General features: G+C 32.5%; 1 protein-coding gene across 1 annotated transcript; it reads right to left on the bottom strand.

The window, feature by feature from the left end:
* Nucleotides 1-1,234: 1,234 nt before the first annotated feature.
* Nucleotides 1,235-3,424, bottom strand: LOC120090639 (L-type lectin-domain containing receptor kinase IX.1-like). The gene is given in 3 exon segments (XM_039048358.1): nt 1,235-1,576; nt 1,579-3,030; nt 3,122-3,424. Coding segments are annotated over 3 exon segments (2,097 nt in total).
* Between the last annotated feature and the right edge of the window lie 12,462 nt (nt 3,425-15,886).

Raw genomic sequence — 15,886 nt, 5'->3', positions numbered from 1 at the left:
CAAAAATCAAAATCAAAACTTGAAAAAAAGTTAATTTTGCCAATTACCCCATAACAAGTAACCAATTTTTCACTTGACCGGCATTATGGAGGGCAGGTGAGAAGGAAAAGAAAAATAAAATAAAATAAAAATTTAAGGGTTTAGAAACCGGGCTTCATTTTCCAAATTTTTTGGCGCCGAACCAATTTCTTTCTTGTTAGTCTTCGGTGCCTTTTTCCTCTCTTTATGTTTCATATCATGTTTTATAAAATGCTATAATTAAAAGATATGAAAGATCATATTTCTTGTAGTGTGATATAGCTTATATATCATTAATATATTATAGGTTAATAGATAAATAGTATACTTACCATAAAATATATCAACGATGTATTAATATGGAAGTATATCAACATTCATTCAAAATGTTGAGTATAACATAAAATATCTGTTTTATCAACATATTGACACCCATTCAAAATTCATTTAAGTTTTACTTTGGTATATCAACAATACATCAACACTTACTAAGAATACAATTTTATATAAATTATTTATGTATCAATAGTATGTCATTAAGATGATTATTTAACTTGTTATACTATAGTGTATCAATGATAAACTATAAATAAGATATATTAGTAAGTTAATATACTTGATCCTTCAACAATTAAGTGTATCAAAGATACCTTGGAAAGTAGCATGTTTTTCCTTTTCACTAAATGTTTGTTTGGTTTGTGAGTTCAAGAAAATTTTCGATCTTATCCATTTTATTTGGGTTGGGATGAAGACTCTTTGCTATATTTGCAAAAGAAAAGAACAACCATGGCTATGCTTGCAATATTTCGTTTCATTTTGGTTAAATTTACAAGTGCCCCTTCTCATATATTGATAAAGATAGACAAAACACACTTGATCAAAGGTTTGACCTAGAAAATTAATCAGGCTTGAACTACCGTTTGGCAATGAGCTATTTGATCGATTAAACCTACTTAAACCAACACCACATCTCTTAAGAAATAGTTTGGTCTAGAATGAACCTTTCTACTTTTTTATGACATGATAGGATCATAACAGTAATCAAGCTTAATGTTCAAACCAACAAACAACAAACCAGCACAAACAACGGAGAAAAAAATCAAGTCAATCAAATAATATGGGACAAGATAGAACACCATTAAGAGTATATTTTTTTACATAAATGACAAAAAGGAAAATCTTAATAACTATCCAAATCCAATGCTTTCGCAAACTATTACACATGTCTTTGTGATTTCAAAAGTGATACACTTGATCCTCCTGAAGATTGCGTTGTGTAAGTCGAGCAGTTACTACACGAACACTGACTTCTATCCATCGGCATGTCCGTCGATGTGTAGGAGAACTTGCATAGATTCATCGGTGGTGCAAAGTACATCGGCACGGGCAACTTTGCAGGCAGCACAGGTAGTGGAGCTTCAAAGTTTAGAACATTAATCACTTGTCTTATGGAGGGCCGCAACTTGAAGTCAGGGTGGCAGCACCATAGTCCCACCACCATCAAAGCTTCCATTTGCTGCTCATCAAACTCCATTCCCAATCTCTTGTCTGCAGGGACTCTCTAAAGCTTGTCCCTGCGTGCATACATTCTCCCCACACACAGGCTCTACAAAGCCTCACCTGATCCGGTTCCGCCCTCGACTCCACCGGCCGCCGTCCGCAAGCAATCTCAAGAGCCACTACTCCAAAACTGTAAACATCTGATTCCTTACTAGCCTTGCCATCTGTCACACACTCTGGAGCTAGATACCCCATAGTACCAGCCAGAACCGTCGTCTGTGAGCCAAGCTCATGGTCCACAAACCTCGCAAGGCCGAAATCGCCGAGCTTAGCATTGAAATTCGAGTCGAGCATTACATTGCTGGACTTGATGTCTCTATGCACCACACATTGTTCCCATTCTTCATGAAGATATAGCAAAGAAGAGGCCAATCCTATGGCTATTTTGTATCTAACTGGCCAACTTAACATCGTTTGACCTCTAAACAAATGAGTATCCAAACTACCATTAGGCATAAACTCATAAACCAAAAGAAACTCACATTTTTCATGACACCAACCAAAGAGTTGAACAAGGTTCCTATGTCTCAAACGACTGATGATCTTCACTTCAGAAATATACTCTTTTTTCCCCTGTCTTGATCCTCTTGAAACCCTCTTCACAGCTATTTCTGTATTGGATTCTGTTAATAAACCCTTGTAAACACCTCCAAATCCTCCTTCTCCCAGCTTCCCAGCCTCATCAAAATTCTTTGTTGCTTGAGTTAATTCCCTATAAGTAAACCTTTTTGGGCCTGTTCCTTTTTCAAATTCATCATCTATAGAATCATCCACATCCTCTTCCATTCTCCTACTCCATCGTTTACTCCACCAAAAAAATCCCAATAAACTCAACCCACATATCAAAACACCAAGGCCAACACCAAGGCCAATTGCTAAACCAATGTTTTTGTTCTTGTCCCCTTCTCCACCACCAATATTATCATCTAACGTCGAGTTGAAAGACCAAGAAATGATGTTGTGTATTTGAAACCATTTCCCTGTGGCTGCGGAGAATCCAATTCTGACCCTTTCAGGCAATAAGCTTTTCAAGTCAACGAAAGTTGAGATACTGAAAGTTCCATTAAAAATTGGATCTTTAACATAAGTTAGAAACACAGACAAGTTGTTTGTGGCGGAATTGTAAGTTATCCACGCATTGGCTGTTCTGTTGTCTTTCATGCTACTGTTCCACACAAGATGATCAATGGATCGAATCGAATTGACATCGATTCCGATATGATTATCACTTGGGTCCCAATCATCTTGCTTACTGTCAAATTCAACTCCAAAAGCTTGATTCTTGGAGGGATCAAAAGCAGAATCTGAGCTAAATAATCCAAGAAATCCACCCGTTGAGTTAGTGGGGATTGTGGATTCGTAAGGGACAATGAAGAAGGCGATTCCATCACCAAATAACGATTCGTTAAGTGTGTTGATTCTAAAGGAGAAATGGGTTGTAAAGTCTGTAACCTGTGATGCAGGGGATTTGTGATTAGGCCAAATTCATAATGGAAATTGGAACAAAAAGGGAAATTTAATTATGTTATTGATTGCACATCACCTGTTGTGTGGAAGCGTCCCATAGGCGGACCGGTTGTGCGTAAGAAGCTCGGCCGGAGCTGTCGGTGAGCGGGCCGTCGGCTTGGTTCTTTGTGAGTTGAATAACACCATTGCTGGTGAAGCTGTCGCCTTCAAAGAATAAGTTGGGATTGTTTTGTTGGAAGTCGGGGAAGGTGAAGGAAAGTGAGTGAACTTTGAAGAGAATTAAAGAGAAGATGAAGAAATGAAGAGCTTGGGATTGTAAATGGTGGTTTGGGTCTCTATGAGGTCCAAGAAAGAAGGGGTTTGAGTTGGAGATGGCCATGATTTACAGAGGAAAACAGAGGATTTTGGGGCAAACGTGTTGAGCTAAAGTGTTGTTCTGTTGTTCAAATATAAAACTTTGGAACATTGCCAATTCAAAATTAAAATGGTTGGGATGAATTCTTTTTTGCTTCTCCATTCACATTACATGCTTATTCCACACGTATATGAGATTATTATTGTTTTTTTGGGAGCAAAAAGATTATTTTTTAATGAAAGAAAAATAGTGCTTTTAAGATATAGTATTAGAAAATTGTTGCAAAAGATGTTTGAAAATTTGATGTAGTCATACAAATGAAAAGTAAAATTTGTAATTTTGGTCAGGCTCAAACTCCAAACTCCACGAGTGTAAATATATATATATCTAATAACTTCTTAAATTTTTAATTTTGTGTCTACTAATTTTTTTAAATTATTAAAACTTAGAGTAATTACTTGAAATAATAAAACTGTTGAAAATATTTTTAAGTATAATAAAATATTACTCTCTATCAGTGATAGATCACGATAGACATCTATCAGTGGGCGATAAATCTGATCGATGCCAATCGCAGTCTATCATTGATAGATAGTGACATTTTGTTAGATTTATAAATAAGTTGATTCATTTTTCTTCATTTGAAAATAGACCTTAATTTTATGTCTAGTAAGTCTTGAAAAAATAAAAAATTGATAAATTAATTACTCTATTAGATATAAATTTAAATTTTAGGTCTAACAAATTCTCAAACTAAATTTGTATATATTAGATCGAAAACTGTATATAGGTCTAGTTTGCTAACTATTTTATTTATTATTTTATGTTTTTGAAATTTATACTTATGTTCTTCTAATTTTTTTAACCTTTGTTTTCATTTTACTTTAAAAGTAATTTTAATTTTTAATTAAAAATTTTTTAAAGAAAAAAACAATTTTTTTTTAGATTTAAAATTTTTGCTTGGTTTTTAAAATTATTAGTAGAAAGTATACAATCTAACATAGGAATCACATAAATTAGAGGTTAAATTTGTATGAGCAACTTGAAAAAACCACTCTTGATTTATGGTAATAGCTGTAATTACACTCTCATTGTTTTAAATATACAAATTAGGCCCTTAAACTTCTACAAAGATTAAATTAGACCCTCAACTTATAGTACATATAGAAATTAGACCTCTAAATGATAAAAATTGAACTCTCATACTTCTACAATTGTTACAATTTCTATAATTATTTAAGTTTGAAAGTCCAATTTTAACATTTGTATAAGTTTGAGGGTTCAATTCTTACAATTAAAATTTGAGGGTATAATCGCAACTACAACTATATTTTAGCGATGATTTTTGTTATTTGTCTAATTTATAATATTGAAATTTTATAAATGAAATATACATAAGTTCTAAAGTTTAGGGACTAAAAGGTGTGTTTGGAACACATTTTCAAGTGATTAAGTTAAAAGAAAATAAATCATTTTGAAAAAAAAAATAAGTATTTGACAACCACTTAAAATGGAGTTTAAAAAAATGAATTCATAAAATAAGTTGGTTAATGATAAACACTTAAAACAAATTTTTGGAAAAATGAATTATGAGTACAATAATTAACTCTCCCTAGTTTGAGAAACTTCGGCCACAATCTCAGGTAACCACCTTTTGCGAACCTCCAACGACTGTCGTCGGCCAACCTCTAGCCACCACTTTTGGCAATTTTTACCGCTTGATCTCTGGCTACCACTTTCGACGACCGCGACTACCACCCAATCTCTAGCCACCACTTCTAGCAACTGTCGGTGCTAACCCTTTGACTCCCACTTTCGACTACCTTTGTCACCGACCTCTAGCCACCTTCAACCATACCTTTGACAACTGTCGCCAGCCAATTTCGATCATCATCATCGTCAAAATTTTTATTTATAGTAATTTGACATTAATAAATGTAAACATTTTTTAAAAGGAGTTATCAAACTCATGTGTATTTTTATCCTAATGAGTTTTTATAAAAATGTTTAAATAAAAATGAAATTTCGAAAAATATTGTTTTTAAATTTTTTATTTAACCGCTAATTAAAAAGACAATCAGAAAAGTCAACCAACCTAAACATTGAGATTGATGGTCCGTCCCAAAGCGTTGCCAGCCAAAGCATGAATGACCTTGTTTTATTCTTCATGACTGCACTTATGGAAGTACATATCTTGGCAACACCACATCAAATCCTAAATTTCCAATTATTACTCCATTAATCAGGTTGAGTTCTATAAATTATAAATTCAATTGAGTTGATTATTTTAACCAATTATTACTCCATTAATCAGATTCATATAGATTTTTCACCGATTTGAACCGTTTGATTATAGTTTTCTTCAGAAATCAAGTTGAACCGAACCGTTTATCCATCTAATAATCTGTACTATAGTAGTAATCTATAAATATAATTTTAAATTAGTGGTGGTTTTTAATTGGGTTTAACAAAAAATGGTTGGTGTATCATTAGGAGGGGTGGTAAAAGATTTGGCTTTAATAAAAAGGAAAAAAAAAATGAAAATTCAATTGTTGCGACTTTTTAATTTATTATTTAGGGGTTGGCGAAAAGATTGAGATTCTTTTAATTATATCCATTTGTTTTCTGTATACATCACAGGCTTTTATATACTTATATTACTGCTATCCTTTGACATGTTCTTGAAATATTGCTACAACTACTCTACCTGAAATATTGACTCGGGATCAAATACTTTTCAAAACTTTTGGAGTGCTTTGTTTTTATATAATATGGTGCCTTATTGTTGGATTTAACTAAAAACGATAACCGTACAAATCGGAAATATAAAAATACTAATAAAGACTCATGATCGTTTAGGACAAAGATTATCTTCAGACTATAATAACCATCTTTTACTTATTATTTCAAAACTCTTAATTAGCTACCGTCAACGTTATTTCAAAATCTCATTTACTACGGTATTTACTATTTGCTATAGTTTTTATTATTTTATATTTATCATTTTTTTTATTCTTTGCTATATCTTTCCCAAACTAAAATAATTTATACCTCAAACACAAATTATTATAACCCAACTATAATAATGTAGGACTATAATAACCCAACTATAATAATGTAGGACTATAATAACCCACTCTTTATCTCAAACGTCCTCTTAAGAATTTCTTATACGGGTGAGTTAAAATTCATCTAAAAGATGTTGGTTTGTCTAAAATTTCTAATCAATGAAACTAATGTTTTGACGATGTTATAAACCACTCGTAAACGGATGAATTCTCTCCAGTGTCCCTTCACGATTACGAGTAGTTACATGTTGCGAAAGGGTTGAGAACTTCGCAATTTGTTTAAAAAGTTTTGATTAAAAGTTTAGGTCCCGTTCAGTAACTATTTTATTTTTTTGTTTTTGTTTTTGGAAATTAAGTTTATATCATCCACATTTCTTACCATGATTTGTATCTCTCTTAAATACAATAGTTGAATTCTTAGCCAAATTCCAAATTCCAAAAACAATTTTTTAAAAGCTATTTTTTAGTTCTCAAAAGATAACAAATGAAGAAATTTGAAGGTGAAAGTAGTGTCCATAGACTTGATTTTTAAAAACAAAAACAAAAAATAAGATGATTACCAAATGGACCTGTGTTCTCGATATTTTTAAGGTGAAATTTATGTGATTTGTATAAATGAACTTATTTAATTGGATGAAATCTGAATGCCAAGGGCGCCATACGTTTGTTTTGGGTGTTAAATATGTGCCACTTTATTTTGGCCGGCCAAAAAGCTTTTTCCATTTGTATGCACATTTGATTATTTATTATTATTATTTTTAGTGTATGTCACTTTATTATATGTCATTTTATTCTAATTTTTTAAACAAAAATTAATATTTCATCTTCGTGTCACTTCTTTATGCAAAATATCTTATTTTAGAATTAAACATTAACTTAAAATTTAAATCCGACCATCAACTTCAAATATAATAAAAACAAATCAATTAAAAGCCATGTCGATCCTCATTGAACATGAAATATTTGCATTTTTAACAGAGATCTAGATGCCAATTTCCTTAACATGTGTGATTTTACTTCATGTTGAATAATATATATATTTTTTAATGATAACTTAAATGTATTTGATTAGATAAGTAGTCTAATAAAGGAGTGCCAATGTAAAGGTCAATGTAAATATGTGAAGGTCTCAATTTTACGAAAATATTGTTGAAAATGAAAATGTAAATGGAAATGTTTGAAAATCATGAAAATCGGTATAAATTGTTTAAATTAGTTAAGAAATTTTAATGGTAGTTTAATTAGAATATAATTGACCATTTTAAATCATCATATTTAACAATTAATACAATATTTATAGGTATAAAGTAGTACTAATCTAATAGAACTTAACTACCGTGACTACCAAAGAGCTTACTTTAGATGAAGAGTTTAGGTTCCCATAAACTTGGGGCTCTCTCTCTTGATACATAAATCGTTTAGGCTTCCCTTAAACTTGAGACTCATTCTCTTATGTAATTGAAACGCACCTAAAATGTGCATTATTTGCCCTCACTTAGGATAATTCTTATACGATTTTGTTAGATTTAATGTTGTTTGTTAATGATTTACAGGGATATATTTGAGATAGAGATTCAATGTCAAAATGTGGTAAAAAAAAACAAACCTAAATTAGCCTAAGAAATTCAATCTCGAGTTAAACATTGAAATGAAGGAAGAAAAGAGAAAAAAAAAATTAAGTTGCCTAAAAAACAAGGCAGCGCTATGGCGCTGTACCTCGACAGTCCAACTCAAGAGTAAGAAAAAATAGAGTTTAATGTAGCACAATGCACATTGTTGTGCCATTGCGCTTGAGCGTCGTGGTGCTGCTGAAGAAGAAAGCAAGGGAGTTGCTGCAATACGGCAGCGCTACGACACCCATTTCTATACGGAAAAAATGAGGCATTTTAATTAAAAACTCTTTTTTACCTAAAAAGAAATCGAATTCTAATTAGAGGGGAAAAGATTTGAGAAGTAAAATTCCAGTATAAACTCCAAAATCTATTAATTAAACGTTTTAATTATAAACTATTTTTTCCAATAATTTCATAAAAATTAATTTGGCTAACTTAAGGTAGGAGTGATCATCCGTCGGGCGACATCGATTTTAAGTTCAAATCGCTGTCGACCACCAACTTCTCGATTTTTGTATGTCGGTATTCGTCAGTTTTAAAAAAGAAGAGAAGAAAAAATGAGAGAAACAAAGAGAATAAAGAGATTAAAAAAGACAAATGAAGGAGAGAGACTAAAAGAAGAATAAAAATCGATCAAATGATTAAAAAATAAAAATATTTGTTTTTTAAATAGGTAATGATTACTTATATAGGTAATCAATATCTATAAGTGAAAACCATTTAGAGTCTGTTTGTTTCACAGATATTACCATAGGGTTTCAGACTATTTAATATCTGTGTTTGTTTCACAAGATTTCACTTTTTAAAACCCATGATATTATTATCCAATGAACTTTATGAAGGTACCATTGAAGGTCTTGAGTGGAACACGAGATCAAACTCAAACTCAAAATTTACAGAATTATAAATCTTACAACAAAACAAACAGATTATGCATTTAAGAAATAAAATTACAACATATTTGAGAAGATTAAAACAAAAAAGTAAATGGATTTAAGAAAACTTACCCTTGAAGAACCTTTCTTCACGAAATTCCTTCTCCGAATCTAGTCACATACAATCTCGAACCCTCTAATTGTCTATGAGGACACAACCATGAATGTTACTTTTGTATTCTCTGGGTGAGAATCTAGGAGTTTGTGTGTGCTCTGACTATTTTGGAACAGGTAATTTTAGAGAGAAGAGAGGAGAAGAATGATATAAGAATTTTTTAAACTTGCAGAGCCTTCACTGACCATATCCAGGAAGAAGAACACTAAAACCAACAACCTCCCCACTCCAGGTTGTAGAGAGAAAAAGGGGAGGGAGTTACAACTCCTTTGCTAAAATTATTTTTAAATAAAATAGAATAAAATAAAACAATTTATTTTAATAAATAATTTAATACATATTTATATGATAACTACCTTATCATATCATATATATTAAACTATATGTTATATCAAATATAACATATATAACCTATAGTTTCTATTTCTCACCAACGACATTTAATATAAATCTCATTTATATTAAATTTAATTATATGAATCCAATTCACATAATTAATATTTGAATTATATCAAAATATTTATTTTCTCTCATAAATACTTTATATTATAATGTATCAAATACATTATAGTAACTATATCATATATAATTAGATTAAATTAATTATATCTCATTTAATTAATTCCCTCAATTAATCTGAACAATTAAAATTAATCCAAAAATTGATTCTCATTAATTCTCGTTGAGTTACAGAGGTGACCTCATGGATCTATAGCTTGAAGTTCCAGCTATACATGAATAATTAATTAAAATATTTAATTAAAATATTCATAATCTATTAACAATCGAGCACTCCACTAAAGACCGACAGTTGCACTCTTTGCGCTACAGATATATTTTTTGTGTCCATTGGATATAACCAATCAATAATACAATGACCCTTCACAAATTGCTTGTAAGTATAGGTGGGCTAAAATTACCATTTTGCCCCTATAGTTTCATCTAACTCTTAAGTACCACTGATCCCTCTAATGAACAATAAATCGTAGTCCAACTATGATACAACCCCTCTGGGGTCAGGAGAGGGTGTGGCGCCATATTTTTCAAGCCTCGAAATCAACCCTTAAAGGAGTAATTACCGAGTAATTTATCTACTAATTATCCCGACGTTGGGGAAGGAGTGAATTCCTTCTTGTGTAGTTGTGTTCCCAGCTCCCCAGTGAATTCCTTCTTGTGTAGTTGTGTTCCCAGCTCCCCAATCAAACGAATTCCCAAAATGGTGGACTTATAGAGTCGACGATTTGACCACTCTCAACCATACAAATTAAATAACCGCCTTCATAGATAGAAGTTCACAATTTACTCAAGATTTAGGTCATGTTACCTATGGTCATCTTGGTGAAATGTAAGTCTCTATTATAAACGACGTTATATAATGAGACTAAACATTTTGTGGTTTGGTTTTATACAATCTTTTTTTTGTATAGAATACTCCCGCTTACATGTCTTTACATGAATGATCAAGATCAAATAATTTGTAGCACTTTACAACAATTGTAACATCTACAAAGCGAGTCGTACTCATAGTGTCACCAAGATAAAGTATTTAGTCTTATCCATCTACTCTAGACCATTTAGGTTATCACCTAAACCATGATCCATCAGCATGTCACTACATACATGTTTATGCTACAAGATAACCTTGGATGTTAGTTTATTGGTTTGTGGATTTCATGCAACTAAATATCAAATAAAACATCACATATTTTATGAAATAAATAAGATGTTTGTACAATACAATTACAAACTATAGGACCCTATGAGATTTAGGGCATCAACCCGAACACTTTAAAACCTATTTGACATGGGATTTTTAGTACTCTCCCTACTAAGTTTCAACTAATAGATATATTATTTAGACTTAATAAGTTTCAACTAATATATTTATCATTAATATTTTATGTCATATTAACTATTTAATATAAAATTTTATTATTAATTATTAATATTCTAATTAACTAATATTTATTTATTGTAATTAATTAAATAAAATCATTTAAATAATGTTTAATTAAAAATATCCATTTATTGATATTTTATGTGATTAAATAAATAATTAAATTTAATTATGACTACATTTCTTGTTCTCTTACATTTGATTAAATAATTATTTAATTTTAATTTTTATATGCAAAATTGGTAAATCAAACACATTCATTTAACTTCTAGACATTTATTATCCTGCAACTCTAAATACATACATTAATTATCACAGACATTTAAAACTCAAACATTTAAATCCTCCATTTAATATCCATACCCACGAAACAATATTTGCTATTCAAATGGCCGCTTAAAAAACTACCCATGATTTCACGTTATTTCATATTTTTTTGCTTTCTTCTATGCAGATTAGAGGCAGTGGACAGAATGATTTCATGGAACAGGGGAATTTTTTTAATATAATAACGATAAGTCGACTGGTTTGGTCAATTTTGAGCCTTTTCTGCTTGTTGGTCGACCATTTGATTGGTTCTAATATGTATAAAACCAACTTCGACCAAAAAATGCAATAAACCGACCGATCAATAATATAGGATCATTAGTTAATATCATGTGAATAGTTAGGTTACTAATGAAAGTTAATCATGACTATTCTTAATGTCATGCTTCTTTAATTTGGTTTCAATACCTCGAAGTGGTATTGAAATCGAGTTAAAAAAATGCATGTTTAGCTCAATACCTCGAAGTGGTAATTGAGTTTAGAGACGGTTGATGATGGGATCCTAGCTACGTACACGTAGGGTCAGTATGACTAGAAAGGTGATGGAAAGAGGATCCACATCCCAAGAGATTAATTCAAGTTTCAGTAAAACTTGTTAGTGAAGAATTCTATGTGTTGAGTGGCTTCGTATTAGCAAGGATTATGAAGAGGGATGAACTATGTCATTCATTGATAATTGTTGATAAGTTTATAGGTTTCAAGCAATTAAGCTTTATGAGGTTGCTTAGCATTTTCCTCAAGTACGTACTTGGTTGATCGCATGCCAAGGTAATATGATAGCCTTATTTCATAAAAAGTATCCTATGTTGAAGCACACGTTCTAAGGACTGTAGCTACGTTCCCACAAATGCTAAGTGTAAAGCTACGTTCTGAAAAGTTTATAAAATATATGATGTTAAGCATGATATGTCTTTAGTAAGTCGGATACTGAAAGCATAGAAGGTGTTCAGGAAGTACCTAAGGTGTTGACAGTACTTAACAACTCCACGTGCACATAGAAGGTTTGGAAGAAGAGGTCGAAGTATGGTTCTCTTAGGCCATATTTGAGAGGCCGATGTGTGGGTCTCCTAGGCCATATTTTAGTAACCGAGGCCGAAGTATGGGTCTCTTGGCGTGATGCAGACGTTGGGAGCTTGAGTGATGAATGCTTTTTCTAAACTAAGATTCAGGAAGTATCCACAGAATGTTATTATGTTTTATGCATCAAGTGTTATAAAGTTGTACGATGAGTTACAGTTAAAGGCATAAGTAATGGTCTGAAGTGACACACCTCGACTAAGGTGATAGTGGAAGTTGGGCTGGAGGGTTCCTCCCCCAACCAAGCGGAGGTTCAGTAAGGTTACGCTCAAGAGCAGACCAGAGGAGTCACTCTCTTGTAAAGATATTTAATGTGGAAGCTGAGGCCTAAGAGCCTCCCAGAGTCGATGCTTTTGATGCCTATGTTATGGTTAAATTCTAGTAAGAGAAGTTTTATGTAATTACTTGCTTGGCTAATTTCTTAATTTGAGTAATGCTTTTCAGTTCATGATCTCCTTGTTAAGCATGATTGGTATGTCTTGTATGTTTTAAAGGTTAGTCACTCACTGGGCTTCTAGCTCACCCTGTTTAAATATTTTTCTCCACAGGTGACGGTCACTTCCCAGAAGACGACTTTGTTGTTGCTCTACTACTCAAGACCAAAATGTTATAAGTCTAAGTGAGGGTTTTGTATAAAGTAGTACGCATGTATTATGTCTTGTAAGGACTAGTTGAGCGTGTTGGGCTTACTGCTTATGTAAGGTGTATAAGTTTTACTAATGAAGAGTAATGTAGAACTCTGTTAATGTTTGTCATTTGTCTCTCGTTGATGTTTGAGTGTATATATATATGCATATCAAGGTTCGAAGTCAGGTTAACCAGGATAGTAGGCAGTAAGTACCAACAAGAGGGTTGGTAACTGCTGCGATCACATCTCCTTGCAGGTCTAAAGGGTAATCTGGGAAGGGATGTGACAGGAGTAGTATGGTTTATACAAATTTTCTTTTGATCAAGTTTGAGGCTTATTAATGACATAAGTTTCAAGCTCTGTTAATGAGTTATTCTAAATTACATGTTCGATGATCTACTGGGGGAATAGGGGTAACATAGTCTTGAATTAAGCTATATTTAAGTCTCTCTTTGATTCCCTTGAATATTTGAGCATATAGCCATGTTTGCTAAAGTTTCTAATGGTGAAGCATGAGTGTACTTGAATTAATCAAGTTGTCACCTCGAAAGGTCTTGAAATAAGTTAGGAAGTTCTATATGTATTGTGTAGTTTCGCTACTAGCTTGAGTGGAAAAAAAAAAGTATGTCGAAACAAAAGAAAAGAAAATGAAATATTTTTTCAAGAAGATTACTCCTCCCTCCTTTTTATGCTAGCTTAGGAAGTGAGTAAGCTTTGGCACTTCAATTGAGGCATTGCTCATAGTTGAATGTCATTCATGAAACCCATGTGGGCAAGCCGAAACGAAGGTAGCGTGTCATGAGAAATTTTTCTTTTGTCTGAAACAAAAAGAAGAAAGAATAAATTTCAATCTATTGATCTTTATGCTACATACATGATAAAGAAAATTTTGATAAGTTTCATTGAACCGGAGTAAGGAAAAACTAAAAAAGGTTCATTGAAAATCATGACAAATTATTAGGACTTAAATAAAAAGGCTAGCGCCCACACACACATGTGAGGGATGATTGGACTTGGCCTTGAAATTTCTTTAACAAGAGATGTGCTTGAACTGTTTTTGCTTATAGATCTAACATGTTTATAAAATGAGGAGGTTTGAGTTGTTCACATACTTGTTTTGAGTTTCGCTACGATCTTGTTCTTTCTTTGCTTGGGACTAGTAAACTTCTAAGTTTAGGGTGGTGGAATGCACCTCGAAAGTGCATTATTAGGCTTAGATTTTTGTTGGTTTTATTGCATAAAAGAGTTATTCATTGTTTATTTATCTATTTTGTAGGAAACGAGCACTTGGAGTAGAACAAGACAGATTTGGAGTAATAAGATGAAAACCCTTATAACGATTAGAATTTGACCTAGTGCAGAGAATAAGTAAAAAGAGGGCTAAAAAGTTTGAAGCAAGGGCAGCATGACGAATTTTCCCGAGAGGTTTCTTGTGCCAATTATTCCACCTGTCATCTTTAGTACATCATTAAAAGCTTCTAACTACCACACGTCATTATTTGTGCATCATGGAAAGCCAATGCTCCAAAAAACACTATGCTCGATTTTTAAAGAGTGTCGCGAAACTACGACGACGACCGTCCTATTTAAGTGATTTTTTGTATTAATTCGAGGGGAGGTCCACTTGGAATCACTGATGTAGCCTTTTTATTGTCACTTGTAAATAACCAATCAAATGAAATTTATATTATATTGATAAATGCTTCCTATAGTACTAAGCAGTACAATTGGCAAGACTGGGTCGATCCACAGGGAAGCATAAAGATTAGTTTCTTGAAACTAATTATTTAGTTAAAGTAATAAATATGGGAGGGGGGAGGGTTTGTGTGGTTTGAGATTCGAATATGCATGAAAATAAAGTGCAAAGAAAGTAAAGGATAGATGTGCAATCTGACAAAATGTTCTAGCATAGCGGAACAGAATCACCCAATGTAATTTTGATCATCGATATCTGTAATGACCCGACTCCCTAGAACTCGAGCTAGGCCGTTACTATACACATGCATGCATAAAATTTAAAATAATACATTTTCATAGCAAAATAAATGCTAAATAAATAAAGTCAAATAAAAGATTTTCATTAAATCTAAATAAAAGTCAAATAACAGGGTACCCATAAATCATAACTAGAAATTTAATGAGGCTAGAAAATTGTAAAAGTTTAGAAACAAATACTAATCAGTAAGTTTGAAACATGAAGACCGAAAGTGGAAAACATGAAATAAATCTAAACATCATAAGCGGAAGCATAAAACTAGTCCCAGTAGCTCGATCACGAATTTCGCATGTCAATCGCCAGTGCATCTCTACCTTTACCTGAAACAACAACATGAGAAAGGATGAGTATAAAATGCTCAGTAAGTAACCCCACTACTGGGGTCAGGCTAGGCATCTATGTCCTCTAGATGCTTACCTCTAGTGGAACATGTAAACGGCTCTAGTCCTCCTGGGACACATACATACATTAAAAACTTATTTCTATCCTATTGTAGTTAAGTATGCCCACTATCCCTAATAAGTCCCATAGAACCCATAACCTCTAGTGAATTCCGAAGGAAACACAATCTATTATGTACACATGGTTATGCATACATCTCTTTCGTATACACATAACCCACTTAATGTGTACCTCTTTTGTACACATGGTTATGTATACACCTCTTTCGTATACACATAACCCACTTAATGTGTACCTCTTTCGTACACATGGTTATGTATACACCTCTTTCGTATACATATAACCCACTGAATGTGTACCTCTTTCGTACACCTAGTTAAGTATACACCCTCTTTCGTATACACATAACCCACTGAGTGTATACCTCT

This window comes from Benincasa hispida, chromosome 11 (genome assembly GCF_009727055.1).
Source record: "Benincasa hispida cultivar B227 chromosome 11, ASM972705v1, whole genome shotgun sequence".
Classification (NCBI taxonomy): Eukaryota; Viridiplantae; Streptophyta; class Magnoliopsida; order Cucurbitales; family Cucurbitaceae; genus Benincasa; species Benincasa hispida.
The sequence above is the reverse complement of the archived record's forward strand: the minus strand, read 5'-3'. Positions and strand labels throughout refer to the sequence as shown.